The sequence below is a fragment of the Conger conger genome, chromosome 1 (genome assembly GCF_963514075.1).
Source record: "Conger conger chromosome 1, fConCon1.1, whole genome shotgun sequence".
In the NCBI taxonomy this organism is placed as follows: Eukaryota; Metazoa; Chordata; class Actinopteri; order Anguilliformes; family Congridae; genus Conger; species Conger conger.
In genome coordinates this window covers 95,134,088-95,151,587 of record NC_083760.1, presented here as the reverse complement: position 1 = coordinate 95,151,587, position 17,500 = coordinate 95,134,088, and the positions used below count along the sequence as shown (strand labels likewise).

The 17,500-nt window shown below is 48.6% G+C and overlaps 1 protein-coding gene across 1 annotated transcript in view; it reads right to left on the bottom strand.

Moving 5' to 3' along the window:
- The window catches only part of LOC133107869 (CUB and sushi domain-containing protein 1-like), a 235,620-nt gene that overhangs the window by 8,836 nt on the left and 209,284 nt on the right, over positions 1-17,500 (bottom strand). Inside the window, 12 exon segments of the mRNA XM_061217173.1 lie at positions 558-737; positions 1,064-1,175; positions 1,554-1,627; positions 1,934-2,107; positions 2,434-2,541; positions 2,544-2,606; positions 4,201-4,380; positions 5,794-5,970; positions 6,289-6,471; positions 7,825-7,998; positions 8,638-8,826; positions 14,272-14,445. Of these exon segments, the coding sequence (XP_061073157.1) occupies positions 558-737; positions 1,064-1,175; positions 1,554-1,627; positions 1,934-2,107; positions 2,434-2,541; positions 2,544-2,606; positions 4,201-4,380; positions 5,794-5,970; positions 6,289-6,471; positions 7,825-7,998; positions 8,638-8,826; positions 14,272-14,445 (1,788 nt within the window).

Here is a 17,500-nt window from a genome sequence, read left to right as displayed (position 1 = left end):
CCAAACTGTCAGGGGCTTTACCTGTTCAGACCTGCATGCCAGACAAGCCAGCATATTCAACCTTCTCCTGTTCACGACAGACGCTAGCTAACAGTGTGAAAAGGTAGTGCATGGCAAACAAAAATGGCTGCTGATGGGGAAGATGCAAAAAGAATAATAGTTGATCATTTTGGTCTTATAATGCTCCTTAATCAATGTAATATCTGTTCTTACCCTTTAAGAAAAAAACAGAGAAGCAACCAATTAGCTAGCTAGGATTGTTAGACCAAAGTCACTAAATGGAATGTTCATTTAAAATCGTTCAGCAGGATCTGTTAGCCACAAACATAGTTTGCTCGCGAACGTTCGTCATCTTGAACACACCTGTGCAGAGCAGGTTTACTTGTCCAGGTGTTAGTTTACCTGTCCAGGTGTTAGTTTACCTGTCCAGGTGTTCCCTACCTGTGCAGAGCAGGTTTACCTGTCCAGGTGTTAGTTTACCTGTCCAGGTGTTCCCTACCTGTGCAGAGCAGGTTTACCTGTCCAGGTGTTAGTTTACCTGTCCAGGTGTCCCCTACCTGTGCAGAGAGGGGCTTTTCCCGTCCAGCTGCCGTCGGACCGGCAGGTGCGGTGCTCCGAGCCCCCGGTCAGGTAGAAGCCGGGCTGGCAGGTGTAGATGAAGGTGTACCCCACAGAGGGCAGCTCGATGGCCCTGACATCAGCGTGGGGGGGCAGCTCTGGCTGGGTGCAGTGGTGTGCTGGGGCAACAGAGGGGGGGTCAGCTCTCCTCCATGTACCCCAGACCCAGCCTGGGCCAACTACGTAATGGTTTTGGATTCAATTGCCCTTCTGTGCTCGATTGATCTTGCCTGGAGCAACTGGGCCAACCAAGAGTACCAGAAGGAGGGGTTTGCACTTTTTGAGAGTATTCCATAGGTTCCAATACACCAGACAAGCTCAGTAAAGCGTAGGAATGTATGACTATCCAGAACAAATGATTGACCCAGCAGGTCTGATGTCAGGATCAGAGGGGAGAGGGAGAAAGAGAGGGAGAGAGGGAGGGAGGGAGAGAGGGAGGGCTTACCCACACACTCTGGCTGCGTGGCGCTCCAGGTGAGGTTGGGCAGACAGGTGCGTGAGATAGAGCCCTGGAGGAGGTAACCCTTCCTACAGCTGAACAACAACGTGCTGCCAATCTGAGAGAGAGAGGGAGAGGGAGGGGGAGAGAGAGAGAGAGGGAGAGAGGGAGAGAGAGGGAGAGAGCGAAAGAGAGGGAGAGAGAGAGAGAGGGAGAGAGGGAGAGAGAGGGAGTGAGAGTATTATTGCAGTAGTATTAATTATTGTTCATGTTTTACATGTCCTGTTACACAAGTACAAATATTTCATAGAAAATATATACGCGGTGTATTAATAAAGCAGCTACACACACACACACACACACACACACACACACTTACACTGTCTAACACACACACACACACACACTCACACACACACACACACACACACACACACACACACTTACACTGTCTAACACACACACACACACACACACACTCACACACACAGCTCACCTGGTAGCCCTGAGAGTTGTTCACAAATCCAAACAGGGGAGCTCCTGGGTTGGCACAGGTGGTGTGGCTGGGGTCTGAAACACAACCACGCCCACCAGGTGAGTGCTGGCCCCTCCCCTCATCACACTCTCAGAGGTCCATTAGCTCGTTAGCGACTCTACAAGGTACGTTAGCGGCTCTACAAGGTTTGTTAGCTCGTTAGCGACTCTACAAGGTACATTAGTTCGTTAGCAACTCTAAGAGGTACGTTAGCTCGTTCGCTCATTAGCGACCCTACGAGGTACGTTAGCTCGTTAGCAACCCTACGAGGTACGTTAGCTCGTTAGCGACTCCACAAGGTACGTTAGCTCGTTAGCGACCGCAGGTCGTGGGACCCTCACCTATGCAGGAGGGCTGGGTGCCGCTCCACGCCCCGTCGGCCTGGCAGTACCGCCGGGCCGAGCCCACCAGGACCAGCGGCGGGAAGCAGGAGAACACGGCCGAGGACAGGTAGGTGAACCCCCGGTCGTCCCTGCGGCCCTGAGCGGGAACCCCCGGATCCCCGCAGAACACCGCTGCAGGCAGGAGGGAGGGAGAGAGAGACCGCTGTTGCCGTTCGATGTTGCTGTCATTTGTTTTTGTTGTTTGTTTTATGTTGTTGATAGCTGTAATTGTTTGTCGTTTTTGTCGTGATTTGTTGTTGTGATATTTGTTGCCGTTTGTTGCCGTTTTTTGTTGTGTTGTTGTTGTTTGTGGTTGTTATAGTTGTTGTTTATCGTTTTGTTGTTGTTTGTCGTAGTTGTTCATTGTTTTTGTTGTTTGATGGTGTTATTTTATTTTCTTAGTTGCTTTTTTATGAGATAAGGCCAGAAGGTGAGAGGTGAGAGGTGAGAGGTCGTACGGAAGCACTGGGGCCGCTCCCCGCTCCACTGGCCTGTGCCCTGGCAGGTGAGGGTGGAGGGGAGGGACAGCTGGTACCCCTCCACACAGGCGTACGCCACGCTGCTGCCCACTGGAAGTCTGAGCCCAACACCTGCCCGTTTGGTATGCTGGGAGGCGTCCCACACATGATGGCTGCAGAGAGAGAGAGAGAGAGAGAGAGAGAGAGAGAGGGAGAGAGGGAGGGAGAGAGTGAGAGAGGGGGAGAGAGTGAGAGGGAGGGAGCGAGAGAGGGAGAGAGAGAGAGAGGGGGAGAGAGTGAGAGGGAGGGAGCGAGAGAGGGAGAGAGAAAGGAGATAGAGAGAGAGGGAGAGAGAGAGAGGGGAGGGGGAGAGAGAGAGGGAGAGAGAGAGGGGAGGGGGAGAGAGAGAGAGCGGAGGGGGGGGGGGGAGACATACAGTTAGGCAGACAGAAAGACAGATAGGCAGGCAAACCCAAGGAAGCTTTGCCAAATGACTAACATTAATTCAACTGACTTACCAAACAAATACAAAACCTATTAAAAGTCCCTATTTTAAGAGTCACCTTCACCATTGCAGTGCCTGATTAAACCCACAGGATAAACTGAGAGTGGTCCCTATGGACAAGCCACAACGCTACAAAACGCATAAACCTCTCCAGGGAGTCTCTGGGGAGCAGGCTAACAAGCTGTCTGTGAGCATGTGGGCAGGCAATCAAATCTGTGAGTGTGCATGTGGGCAGCCAATCAAAAACTGTGATATCACACACATCAGACAAGGCCATCAGCCAATGTTCCTGATTACAAGAGCAAGCAGCCAGGCAGCATCAAAAATGACACATGTCAAATAAATTGCTTCCATAGCAACCAGTTCCAAGCGGACTCTGTCTCATATTAAACTCTGGACTCTGATGCGCTGACATCAGAGATAGCAGCAGCCATCAGCAGAAACTCCCAAAAAAAGGGACTTACAGTTGATTATTGTGGAGCCCTGGAGCATTGTGCAGGTAAGGGCTTTGCTCAAGGGCCAACAGCTGCACTGATCTTATTGTGGCTACACTGGGGCTTGAACCACCAACCTTCCAGATCCAGTCAAGCACCTTAGCTACTAGACTGCAGGCTGAACAAAAGTAGTTTTGGACTGCTTGTATCCCTCATGGGCAAGGTGTTGAGCCATGGTTTTTGATGGTTCAGGGTGGTTTGGGACAGTTTTGGATGGTTTGGGACAGTTTGGGATGGTTTGGAACAGTTTGGATCGTTTGGGACAGTTTGGGGTGGTTTGGGACAGTTTAGGATGGTTTGGGACAGTTTGGGACAGTTTAGGATAGTTTAAGACAGTTTGGGATGATTTGGAACAGTTTGGGATGGTTTGGAACAGTTTGGGATGGTTTGGGACTGTTTGGGACAGTTTCGTAGCGTTTGGGACAGTGTGGGACAGTTTAGGATAGGTTAAGACAGTTTGGGATGATTTGGAACAGTTTAGGATGATTTGGAACAGTTTAGGATGATTTGGGACAGTTTGGTAGTGTTTGGGACAATGTGGGACAGTTTAGGATAGTTTAAGACAGTTTGGGATGATTTGGAACAGTTTGGGATGGTTTGGGACAGTTTGGTAGCATTTGGGACAATGTGGGACAGTTTAGGATAGTTTCAGACAGTTTGGGATGATTTGGAACAATTTGGGATGGTTTGGGACAGTTTGGTAGCATTTGGGACAGTATGGGACAGTTTGGGGGGGGTTCAGGACTGTACGGGAGGTTGGGGGGGTACCTCTGCAGACAGGGCGGGTCCCGTTCCAGGTGCGGTCCTTGGTGCAGATGAGGCGGGACGCGGGGTCCCCCTCCATGGTGAAACCGGGGGCGCACTGGAACGTCACGCTGTGGTCGAAGGTGAAGTCGTTCCCAAACCTCATCCCATTGGCGGGAACGCCCGGGTCTCCACAGTTTATCACTGCAATGGACACAGCAAGGTCACGTGATCACATCATGTGACCCACACAATAATGTCATCACTAAGGGCCTGGAGGTCAAAGAGCATGCCTGTGGCCAAGATATTAAACTCCATCAGACTTGGGTGAAATATAATAGGCAAAATACACACTGTCAAACTCTCAGTCCTTTGGGCGATTTCGCAAAACACAGCAAAGCCGGAAGCAGTGAAGCATCAGAGGGGCTGGGGCCCCTTTAAATCAGGATTACTTAACCCCAGATTCAGTGGTCCTGCTAAAAGCTCTACTGGAGCCACCCATTAGCACGATAGCACAAGGCTAAATTAGGTTAAATCCGACAGTCATTAGGCTGCGGTGGATAAGTGTTTTCCTGGAACAAGAGCCTACTGACGCCTGGCTGAGATGCGTTAGCGCTGAAATGGAGGCTCTGATTTAATGTGCTTCTCTACAAAGCTGTTTTTACACCTCTGGCTCTCACCCCACACTCGGATTTCACTCCCAACACTAAATTTGTTTCTCGATGTACCCATTTGCAGCAGCACGCCTCAACAGTAAATTAGCTCCACAACGCGGTCCGCTGCACTCGCTAAATTAAAAAAACACTGCCAGATTTTAACTGCCACACCGGGGGAGTTGGTGTTTGGTTGCGGAGCTGTTGCTAGGAGGGGTCCGTGGTTCTGTTCGTCAGGCTGCAGTGCAGAATGCTCGCTGGGGTCCTCCGTTTTATGCTGGATCAGAACCAGCGCATTGGTATCCGGGAAAAACCCCCCCCCCATAAACCATCATTATGAAAAGGGCTGTTTGGATCCAGCATGCTGATTGTCTGAGACAGCGTTCTACCGTGAGTATAAATCCGACACAGTAACAACTAATCAAACAGCCTGTTTGCAAACCATATCACCCTGCGCACAGACTGCTGCCTACAAATAATATAACAAAATCTGTGTCATAAAATGTCTCATTATTTTATAAAAGCAATACGGCTCTGGAGGCTGTGCTGTACCGTGAGTACAGCCCACCATATCGCTTAAATAAATCCACAAATCAACCAAATCAACTTACTGTACTGTGTGTAAACTGCACCATGATACAGATGCTATGACGCTAGCTTACTGTATTGTGTACTGGGTACTCCAGACTCAGGTGAGCAGAGGTGGGGGAACCTATGTACTCAGGTGAGCAGTGGGGTACCTGTGTACTCAGGTGAGCAGTGTGGTACCTGTGTACTCAGGTGAGCAGTGTGGTACCTGTGCACTCAGGTGAGCTGTGGGGTACCTGTGTACTCAGGTGAGCTGTGGGGTACCTGTGTACTCAGGTGAGCAGTGTGGTACCTGTGTACTCAGGTGAGCAGTGTGGTACCTGTGCACTCAGGTGAGCAGTGGGGTACCTGTGCACTCAGGTGAGCAGTGCGGTACCTGTGCACTCGGGCATGGTCCCGGTCCAGGTGCCGTTGGCAGTGCAGTGGCGGGTGAGCAGGGAGGAGGAGTAGTATCCCTCTCGGCAGGAGTAGGTGATGGAGTGAGAGAAGACCGGCTCGTCGTGGAGGAGAATCTTAGCATTCCGAGGAGTTCCGGGATTCCCACAGGACAGAACTGAGAGGGGGGGGGTGTGAGAGAGAGAGAGAGAGAGAGAGAGAGAGAGAGAGAGAGAGACTAAAGACAACAGCGTAATGTACTCATTGTTATTCATTTTTTGTATTGTTTACACTCTGCATATACTGTGACAACAGTGTCCAGTGTTCACACGCTTTGATACCTCACTGAAGGCTGTGACACTGGGGCAGCTTTAGCGCACCCTTTTACACAGCGACGGTTTCAGACATGCTAATGCTATTCTAACATCCTGAATAGTAAGATGGTGTGTGATTTTGGGTGCGAATCTTTCAGGGGGAATCTGCCCCCCCCCCTCACCGTGGCACTCGGGCTGGGAGCCCCCCCAGGTGCCGTTGGGGTGGCAGATGCGTTCCGGGGTCCCCCGCAGGTAGTAGCCCGGCTCACAGCTGAACCGCAGAGTGCTCCCCACCGAGAAGTCCTCCCCCAACCGGATCCCCCGCACCGGCACCCCCGGGTCCCCGCACTCCCCCGCCGCGCCCCCTGCAGGAGGAGAGAGGTATTACACACTCCCCACTGAGCCCCCTGCAGGAGGAGACAGGTATTACACACTCCCCACAGAGCCCCCTGCAGGAGGAGACAGGTATTACACACTCCCCACAGAGCCCCCTGCAGGAGGAGAGAGGTATTACACACTCCCCACAGAGCCCCCTGCAGGAGGAGAGAGGTATTACACACTCCCCACAGAGCCCCCTGCAGGAGGAGAGCGGTATTACACACTCCAGACTGAGCCCCCTGCAGGAGGAGAGCGGTATTACACACTCCCCACAGAGCCCCCTGCAGGCAGAGAGATGTATTACACACTCCCCACTGAGCCCCCTGCAGGAGGAGACAGGTATTACACACTCCCCACAGAGCCCCCTGCAGGAGGAGACAGGTATTACACACTCCCCACTGAGCCCCCTGCAGGAGGAGACAGGTATTACACACTCCCCACAGAGCCCCCTGCAGGAGGAGACAGGTATTACACACTCCCCACAAAGCCCCCTGCAGGAGGAGAGAGGTATTACACACTCCCCACTGAGCCCCCTGCAGGAGGAGAGAGGTATTACACACTCCCCAGAGCTCCCTGCAGGAGGAGACAGGTATTACACACTACCCACTGAGCCCCCTGCAGGCAGAGAGAGGTATTACACACTCCCCACAGAGCCCCCTGCAGGCAGAGAGAGGTATTACACACTACCCACTGAGCCCCCTGCAGGAGGAGACAGGTATTACACACTCCCCACAGAGCCCCCTGCAGGAGGAGAGAGGTATTACACACTCCCCACAGAGCCCCCTGCAGGAGGAGAGAGGCATTACACACTCCCCACTGAGCCCCCTGCAGGCAGAGAGAGGTATTACACACAGCCATTACACTTTTGTGTGTGAGAGAGTGTACATTACATTAATGGCATGAGTGTATGAGTGTCTGTGAGTGTGTGTGTATATCTGTATGTGTGTATGTGTGTGAGTGTACATGAGTGTATGTGTGTGAGTGTATTAGTGTGTGTGAGTCTACATGAGTGTGTGTGTGTGTGTGAGTGTGTGTGTGAGTGAGTGTGTGTGTGTGTGTGAGTGTGTGTGTGTGTGTGTAGGTACCAGAGCAGTGTGTGTGTGTGTGTGTGTGTGTGTGTGTGTGTGTGTGTGTGTGTAGGTACCAGAGCAGTGTGTGTGTGTGTGTGTGTGTGTGTGTGTGTAGGTACCAGAGCAGTGTGTGTGTGTGTGAGTGTGTGTGTGTGTGTGTGTAGGTACCAGAGCAGTGTGTGTGTGTGTGTGTGTGTGTGTAGGTACCAGAGCAGTGTGTGTGTGAGTGAGTGTGTGTGTGTGTGTGAGTGTGTGTGTGTGTGTAGGTACCAGAGCAGTGTGGCACAGCCCCGCTCCAGAGCCCGTTGAGCTGGCACATGCGTGTGGCGTTTCCCAGCAGGCTGTGCGGTGCCACACAGCTGTAGCGCACCAGCGACCCCACCGTGCGCCGGTCCCCCGAAACCTGCCCATGAGGGGGCACCCCCGGCTGGTCACACACGACCACTGCAGAGAGAAACACACAGTAAACACACAACCACTGCAGAGAGAAACACACAGTAAACACACAACCACTGCAGAGAGAAACACACAGTAAACACACAACCACTGCAGAGAGAAACACACAGTAAACACACAACCACTGCAGAGAGAAACACACAGTAAACACACAACCACTGCAGAGAGAAACACACAGTAAACACACAACCACTGCAGAGAGAAACACACAGTAAACACACAACCACTGCAGAGAGAAACACATAGTAAAGGGGCAGGGGGAGGTGTTGGGGGGTCAGGGGCAGGTGTTAGGAAGGCAGGGGCAGGTGTTAGGGGTCAGGGGGAGGTGTTGGGGTGCAGAGGCAGGTGTGAGGAGGGTGTGGTTAGGGTAAGGGTGTGAGGCAGGTGTGAGGAGGGTGTGGTTAGGGTAAGGGTGTGGGGCAGGTGTGAGGAGGGTGTGGTTAGGGTAAGGGTGTGAGGCAGGTGTGAGGAGGGTGTGGTTAGGGTAAGGGTGTGGGGCAGGTGTGAGGAGGGTGTGGTTAGGGTAAGGGTGTGGGGCAGGTGTGAGGAGGGTGTGGTTAGGGTAAGGGTGTGGGGCAGGTGTGAGGAGGGTGTGGTTAGGGTAAGGGTGTGGGGCAGGGGACTCACACAGGCACTTGGGCTGGGCGCGGTCCCAGGTGCCATCTCCCTGGCAGGTGAGAGAGGTCGTGCCCAGGCTGTAGTACCCCGGGCTGCAGGTGTACGACACGGAGCTCTGGAAGCTGAACCGCTGCAGCCCGCTGGAGAGGACCTGCCGAACGCTGTTCTCCACGAAGCCAGGGTCCACACAGCTGACAACTACACACACACACACACACCGGTTACACACACACACACACCGTTTACACACACACACACACACACAAACACACACACCGGTTATATATACACACACACACACACCGTTTACACACACACACACACCGTTTACACACACCGGTTATATACACACACACACACACACACACACCGGTTATATATACACACACACACACACACACACACACACACACCGGTTATATACACACACACACACACACACACACACACACCGTTTACACACACACACACACACACACACCGGTTATACACACACACACACACCGGTTATATATATACACACACACACACACACACACACACACACCGGTTATATATACACACACACACACACACACACCGGTTATACACACACACACACACACACACACACACACACACACACACTGGTTATACACACACACACACACACACACGTAAATGGCATAATTACTCTTTTAGTTTATCTCAGTTCCCTGCTTCACCAACCCTGCCCTCTATCAACAGCCCTTAACCCCCTAAACTAAAATCCCCATGCCCAGAGACCTGTGGCACCACACCACAGTGCGACACACAGGTCATCAAACACACACAGGTCATCAAGCACACACAGGTCATCAAAGGACAGGCAGCGGAGTGTGCAGCACGCCCTGAGGTGGCGTGTCGGCGTGTTAATCGAGTGTTAAACAAACAGTGTGGCAGCTGGCCCAGCGCTAAACGTTCCCGGCGCTGAAATCACCCCCTTAAACAGCCCAGGTGTGGAAATGAGCCGGCGCTTAAACAGAACAGGTGTAAAAGGCGCAGCATGTTAAACAGCCCAGGTGCTAAAAGCGATGGTTGTTAAGGGAGGCAGGTTTTACACACCAGCCGTCAAGACTTGGCCAATGTCACACTGGCCAGCAGTAAAACGGGGCAGTTATTAAACTACACGGCCACTCAGTGGAGTGAGTTACGGTGTATGGTGCAGTGGTAAATGGAGTGAGGGAGAGTGAGAGTTAAATGGAGTGAGAGTTAAACAGAGGGAGGGTTAAATGGAGTGAGGGAGAGTGAGAGTTAAATGGAGTGAGAGTTAAACAGAGGGAGGGTTAAATGGAGTGAGAGTTAAACAGAGGGAGGGTTAAATGGAGTGAGGGAGAGTGAGAGTTAAATGGAGTGAGAGTTAAACAGAGGGAGGGTTAAATGGAGTGAGGGAGAGTGAGAGTTAAATGGAGTGAGAGTTAAACAGAGGGAGGGTGAAATGGAGTGAGAGTTAAACAGAGGGAGGGTTAAATGGAGTGAGGGAGAGTGAGAGTTAAATGGAGTGAGAGTTAAACAGAGGGAGGGTTAAATGGAGTGAGAGTTAAACAGAGGGAGGGTTAAATGGAGCGAGAGTTAAACAGAGGGAGGGTGAAATGGAGTGAGAGTTAAACAGAGGGAGGGTTAAATGGAGTGAGAGTTAAACAGAGGGAGGGTTAAATGGAGTGAGGGAGAGTGAGAGTTAAATGGAGTGAGAGTTAAACAGAGGGAGGGTGAAATGGAGTGAGAGTTAAACAGAGGGAGGGTTAAATGGAGTGAGAGTTAAACAGAGGGAGGGTGAAATGGAGTGAGAGTTAAACAGAGGGAGGGTTAAATGGAGTGAGAGTTAAACAGAGGGAGGGTTAAATGGAGTGGGAGTTAAACTGGCAGGGTAAGTGTTAAACAGGTAATTATTAAATGGAGTGGGTGTTAGAACTGTACAGAGTTAAACAGGTAGATTATTAAACAGAGTGGGTATTAGAACTGTACAGTGTTAAACAGGTAGATTATTAAACAGAGTGGGTATTAGAACTGTACAGTGTTAAACAGGTAGATTATTAAACAGAGTGGGTATTAGAACTGTACAGTGTTAAACAGGTAGATTATTAAACAGAGTGGGTATTAGAACTGTACAGTGTTAAACAGGTAGATTATTAAACAGAGTGGGTATTAGAACTGTACAGTGTTAAACAGGTAGATTATTAAACGGAGTGGGTGTTAGAACTGTACAGTGTTAAACAGGTAGATTATTAAACGGAGTGGGTATTAGAACTGTACAGTGTTAAACAGGTAGATTATTAAACGGAGTGGGTATTAGAACTGTACAGTGTTAAACAGGTAGATTATTAAATGGAGTGGGTATTAGAACTGTACAGTGTTAAACAGGTAGATTATTAAACGGAGTGGGTGTTAGAACTGTACAGTGTTAAACAGGTAGATTATTAAACGGAGTGGGTGTTAGAACTGTACAGTGTTAAACAGGTAGATTATTAAATGGAGTGGGTGTTAGTGGGGTAGTTTAGCGAGAGAAACAGCAGGCGTCTCATGAATAATTCACAGACGGTTGAGTTCTGCTGATTCTCGTGCCTGGGAGTCAGTGATTCAGAATAAGTAGTTTAATCATGACACGCATGCGGTGTAAGATCCGAACATGCGACCATGCATTACCCACAATCCACGTCTCCCGTCACTATAACAACAATAAGCCTTTTTAATTCACAAATTAGGAAACAAAAATGCCATTACCAGGAAAAAAGAAAAATAAATCCAGACTGACTTAAGTTAGGAAGTAGTTTAATCTCCGTTTCACATGGACACGCATGCAAGGGAAGTCTGTGTCGTCGTCATGGCAACATGACGTGCTGCTCAATGATGGCACAGTGGAATGAGGAATTACTGGGTCATAGATTAACCAATCAGAGAGAGAGAGAGAGAGACAGAGCTGATCCACGATGCCTTTACAAAACAAACATTCCCTGTCTGCAACATTCCTGAAATATTCCCTGCCTGTATCCTACCCTGCCTGCAACATTCAATATTCCTGAAATATTCCCTGCATGTATCCCACCCTGCCTGCAACATTCAATATTCCTGCAAAATTATCTGTAACAACATTCCCTGTATGCAGCATTCCCTATCTTTAAAATGTCCTTCCTGGAACATTCCCTATCTATAACATTCCCCGTCCCTAATATTCCTGCAACACTCCTTCCTAGTCTGTAACATTCCCTGTCTGCAACATTCAAACAGAGACCTGGTTGTTTGACTCTAATCCACCCCCATTCCCCAGCCTGGAGTAAGTGGTATTAGGCTTCAAAATGACCTCCATGCTGTTGGTGTTTGTTTCTCTGCTTTCTGACCGAACAGTCCAAAGGGCTGAGGCTGTAAATACCATCAAATCAAAACTGAAAGTCTGCATTTTAACCACATAGTGATCGTCTTATTTCAACGGTTTGACTGTTTGCCAGTGTCTCACTGACAAAGTACTTAGACTGCACTGTATGTACTAGTTTTATTAGAGCACAGGATTTTCCATTATTTTAGCATTTAGATTTAGAACATCAGCTTCCAACTTTGTTTTTAAAATCGTGTGACTCCAGATAGGAATAACCTAGTGTTGTTTCAAGTTTGCGGTCAGTTAAACATCTAAAGCAGTTCTTTTCCCGTTACATGATTGTTGTGAATTAGCGTCTGTATTGATATAACTTTACAGGGATTTAAGGTTCCTCTGAACGCCCTTCCACTAACAGAATGGTGGTAATGTAATTAGGACATTAACATGATGTATAATGGCCCTGGGTGAATCGTGCCAATATATCGCACTGAAATCATTACCGCCAGCTTAGCAACATTATAACGACGCTCTTCACTCATACAAATCTAACTTACTACACCTATCGACAAGGCTATCGAACGGTTTAGCCATTTTAACTGAGTCATGCAAATAACGCAATTTCCGCCGGCGATACAACGAATGAGACATCTGCATTTATGTCCCACAGTGTTTTGCATTCCACTAAACTGAAGTAGGATCTAATCCAGCTCTATCGGGAGAATCAGCACGTCCATTTACCTCCTTTTCCATCAGCGTTGTCACAGCAACTTTCTCACGGACATCAGTTTATAGCGGTAATTATTTAATGGAAGAGAGAGCCGTGCTAGAGATATAGGCAGCAGCCTACTCAACGTTTGTTATAATTAGCTTAGTTTTATGTTGGCCCAGGTTGCATAGACACGCACAGCAATTTTTAAAGGCAGCACATCCTCAAATCTTAATATATTTGTTGCAATGTGGTCCACAGAGTTTAGGCTGCTAAAGACCATAGCCTAGCCATGCTATCTGCCTGTCACGATAGCACAAAACAATGCTCTACCCCAATGCAGTCGCCAAGCACAGCAGAACAGCTGCATCTCTACCTGACCAGAATAAAACAGAAGAATGTCGTGGACTTTACCAAGAATAAATGAATTATTAATGTAGGCTGCCACCTCACTTAACAGGGGTAAAAGATCTTGTGAAATTGCAGCTATACTACTGCCGTGCCATGGTATGCTCAAAATAAACGAATTATTTCCCTTTATCAACCCGGTGAATTGGTTTTTACCGTTACTACGGTTACGGTTAACTGATTACCGGAACAGCCCTACACGTGCACACACATACATATGCTCTCATAAGCACACACACACACACACACACACACATACATACGCACACACACGCTCACACACACACGCACACACACAGACATATGCTCTCATAAACACACACACACACATGCACACGCACACACACACACACACACACTCTCTCTCTCTCTCACACGCACACACACACTGAGCTGCAGGAGGCTAGCGGAAGCCGCAGCTCTGAGCAGCGTGTGGAGCGCTGGTGTGAAATTGCTTCTGAAAGGTGAATCTCCGCAGCGATCTGGAGAACTGAAGAGTGTGACTCTCTCCCTCCCCCGACGAGGCTAAGCACATCTTAACTCATCTCAAAACCAAACGATGAGCCGCACACAGACCTCACGGCGCTGCGGACAGACGGGGGAGAGCTGTCAGTTCCCGCCCGTCACCGGGAGATAAACAGCGGTATTCCCGCAGTTCCGCCCGGGTCGTCCCGGGAAGCCGTCATTCCGACAGCCCCTCCCGCCTGACGGAGTGTTCGCACCCTGAGAGCCTGGGTCACCGTGGCGATGGCGGGGTGATAGGCCTGTCATGTTTAAATGTTACAGCCCATCCAATTTGCCCACCCCTGACCCGCAGTTATAACTTATTAATTAAATCATTCATTTCAGTTCTGAGGGTCTCACTTTCAATCTGCTCTAAAGGCCACGCAGGCCTTATCTGCAGGAGAGCAAGGAGACTTCATTACACTCTGGATCTTATGCAGGTCACACACACACACACCCTAACCCTCACACACTCTCACAAACATGCACTCACACACACACTCACCCTCACACACATACACATTCACACACACTCTCAGAAACACACACACACTCACACACACATAATCACCCTCACACACACACACACACACTCACACACACATAATCACCCTCACCCACACTCACACCACACTCACACACACATACACACACACACACACACACACACACACACACACACACACACAGAGCTCACTTTTACAGGATGGCAGGGCGTTGCTCCATTGGCCGTTGGGCTGACAGTGGGACTTGAGCGCCCCCTCTAGGCTGTACCCGGTGTTGCAGACGAACTGAACGATGTCGTTGAGGTTGAACTTGGCACCATGGGTCATGCCGTTAGTGGGGTTCCCGGGGTGACCACAGGTAATGGCTGCACAGAAACAGACATAACTATATACACTATATAAACAGACATACAAACATAACTATATACACTATATAAACAGACATACAGACATAACTATATACACTATATAAACAGACGTACAGACAACTATATACACTATATAAACAGACATACAGACATAACTATATACACTATATAAACAGACATAACTATATACACTATATAAACAGACATAACTATACACTCTATAAACAGACATACAGACATAACTATATACACTATATAAACAGCCATACATACATAACTATATACACTATATAAACAGCCATACGGACATAACTATACACACTATATAAACAGCCATAACTATATACACTATATAAACAGCCATAACTATATACACTATATAAACAGCTGTACAGTTATGCAGACATCACTATATAAACAGACATGCTTACCATATTACTTACAGACTTGGAATATTTACCCTGCGTACTAGACTTGATGTTAATGGCTGATGCTTCATGTGAATTCTATCTTATCTGTCCTGCTCTGTAGTTGTTCTTACGAGCTCTACACATTGCTTTGGATAAAAGTGTCTGCCAGATGAATGCAATGTAATGTAATGTAACATCAGACATCACTCTACAAACAGACAAACGGACATCACCATGTCAACACAGCAGGGTCCAGACAGGAGACACTCTCAGAAAGGAATGGTTCCAGTGGGAACCCTGTGATTCCACAGAAGAACCCTGTCTATTTCAAGGGTTCTTCGTCAGGAAAGATTATTCTTGGTCTGGGAACTCTTATTTTTTCATAAAAGTGTAGGGAGCAGAAAACAGAGCCGGGGCAAGAGGAAGATCACTAAACCTGAAAGAAATGGGTTTCCCCAAATTTAATTTTTCAGCCCAAAAGAAGAGGAAGCAGCTAAACCAGCTCAGCGAAAAATCGATGAAGCACAAGTACGGGTGGAATGAGAAAATATCCTTTAATAAAACATAAACACGGACAAAACCGAACCGCGGATCCTCTAAACGCAACAAAACCACATTGATTAAAGTTCTGAGGAAAATGAGAATTTAGCAGAGTGTAAACCGTCAAGTCCTAATCTTCAAAGAGTCGGAAGAGAGATTATCCCAAAGACCCAACGCAAAAGCAGAAATAAATAATGTCTGGCATTAATAATCCATCACCCTCTGAACTGGGAAAATGCCAAGGCTGATGGAAAAAGGAAATTATTGCAAATTCTTATCTCCCTTTACACGATGAAATTCATATCCTGACTCGTACTTTTATAAGCACCAGGACAGTATCTGGCAGCCAGGGTAACCAGGGCCAAATCACTACCAGAGAGAGAGAGAGAGAGAGAGAGAGAGAGAGAGAGAGAGAGAGAGAGAGAGAGAGGGAGCGAGAGAGAGAGAGAGAGAGAGAGAGAGAGAGAGGGAGAGACAGAGAGAGAGAGAGAGAGAGAGAGGGAGAGAGAGATTCCATGCGGGCCATTAGTGTGATGTGTGTGTGTATGTGACTGTGTATTTGACCGTGTGTGTGTGTGTGTGTATGTGTGTGTGTGTGTGACTGTGTATGTGACCCTGCGGGTGTGTGTGTGTGTGTGTGTGTGTGTGTGTGTGCATGTCCTTCTTTGCATCCATTTTGGTACCGGGGGCTACAATCTTGTTACAAAACATTATTTCATTATTTGTTTATAAATTATTATACATTATTTTATTCTGATAGTGTGGAGAGGGAGAGTGAGAAACTGAGAGAAAGGGAGAGTCAGAGAGAGGTAGAGAGAGAGAGAGAGGGAGAAAGGGAGAATGAGAGAGAGGCAGAGAGAGAGAGACAGGGAGAGAGAGAGAGAGAGAGAGCGAGAGACAGGGAGAGAGAGAGAGAGAGAGAGCGAGAGACAGGGAGAGAGAGAGAGAGACAGGGAGAGAGAGAGAGGCAGAGAGAGAGAGAGAGGCAGAGCTAGAGGCAGCAGTGTGACAGAAGTGACTCCAGACAGTGGGAGTGTGAAGAGGACGTGCAGTGTGTGCAGAGGGTTATCAGTGCTCCCAGGAAGAGGCTCTGAGGTGAGGGATGAGGAACGAGCCCCATGAAGGCTCCACTCACAGCACTTACACAACGTTTACCCAACGTTTACCCAACGTTACCCAGCATTTACACAACGTTTACCCAACGTTTACACAGCGCTTACACAGCGTTTACACAGCGCTTACACAACGTTTACCCAACGTTTACCCAACGTTTACACAGCACTTACACAACGTTTACCCAACGTTACCCAGCACTTACACAACGTTTACCCAACGTTTACCCAACGTTACCCAGCATTTACACAACGTTTACCAAACGTTTACCCAACGTTACCCAGCATTTACACAACATTTACCCAACGTTTACACAGCGCTTACACAGCGCTTACACAACGTTAACACAGCGTTTACACAGCGCTTACACAATGTTACACAGCGCTTACACAACGTTTACCCAATGTTTACACAGCGTTTTCACAGCGTTTACACAGAGCTTACACAATGTTTACACATCGCTTACACAGTGTTTACACAGCGCTTACACAATGTTTACACAGTGTTGGAGGTGGAGTGAAGGGCAACAAGATTGTTCCCAGGTCAAAGAGGGCGACAAGAATCTTAAAGCTATTAGGCCTTAGACTTCAGAGAGGAGACAGAAGAATTAAGACGAATGAACTGGGTGACCCAAAAAATACAGGTGAGAGTGGCTAACGTGTAGAGCTGTATCTCAGGTGAGTTTAGACCGGGGGTGTATACTCAGAGACACAGATGGGGTGTATACTCACACACAGAGACGGATGTACACTCACACACACACAGACGGGTGTGTACTCACACACACAGACGGGTGTACACTCACACACAGAGACGGGTGTACACTCACACACACAGACGGGTGTGTACTCACGGATGCAGACGGGTGTACACCCACACACACAGACGGGTGTACACCCACACACACAGACGGGTGTACACTCACACACACAGACGGGTGTACACTCACACACACAGACAGGTGTGTACTCACACACACAGACGGGTGT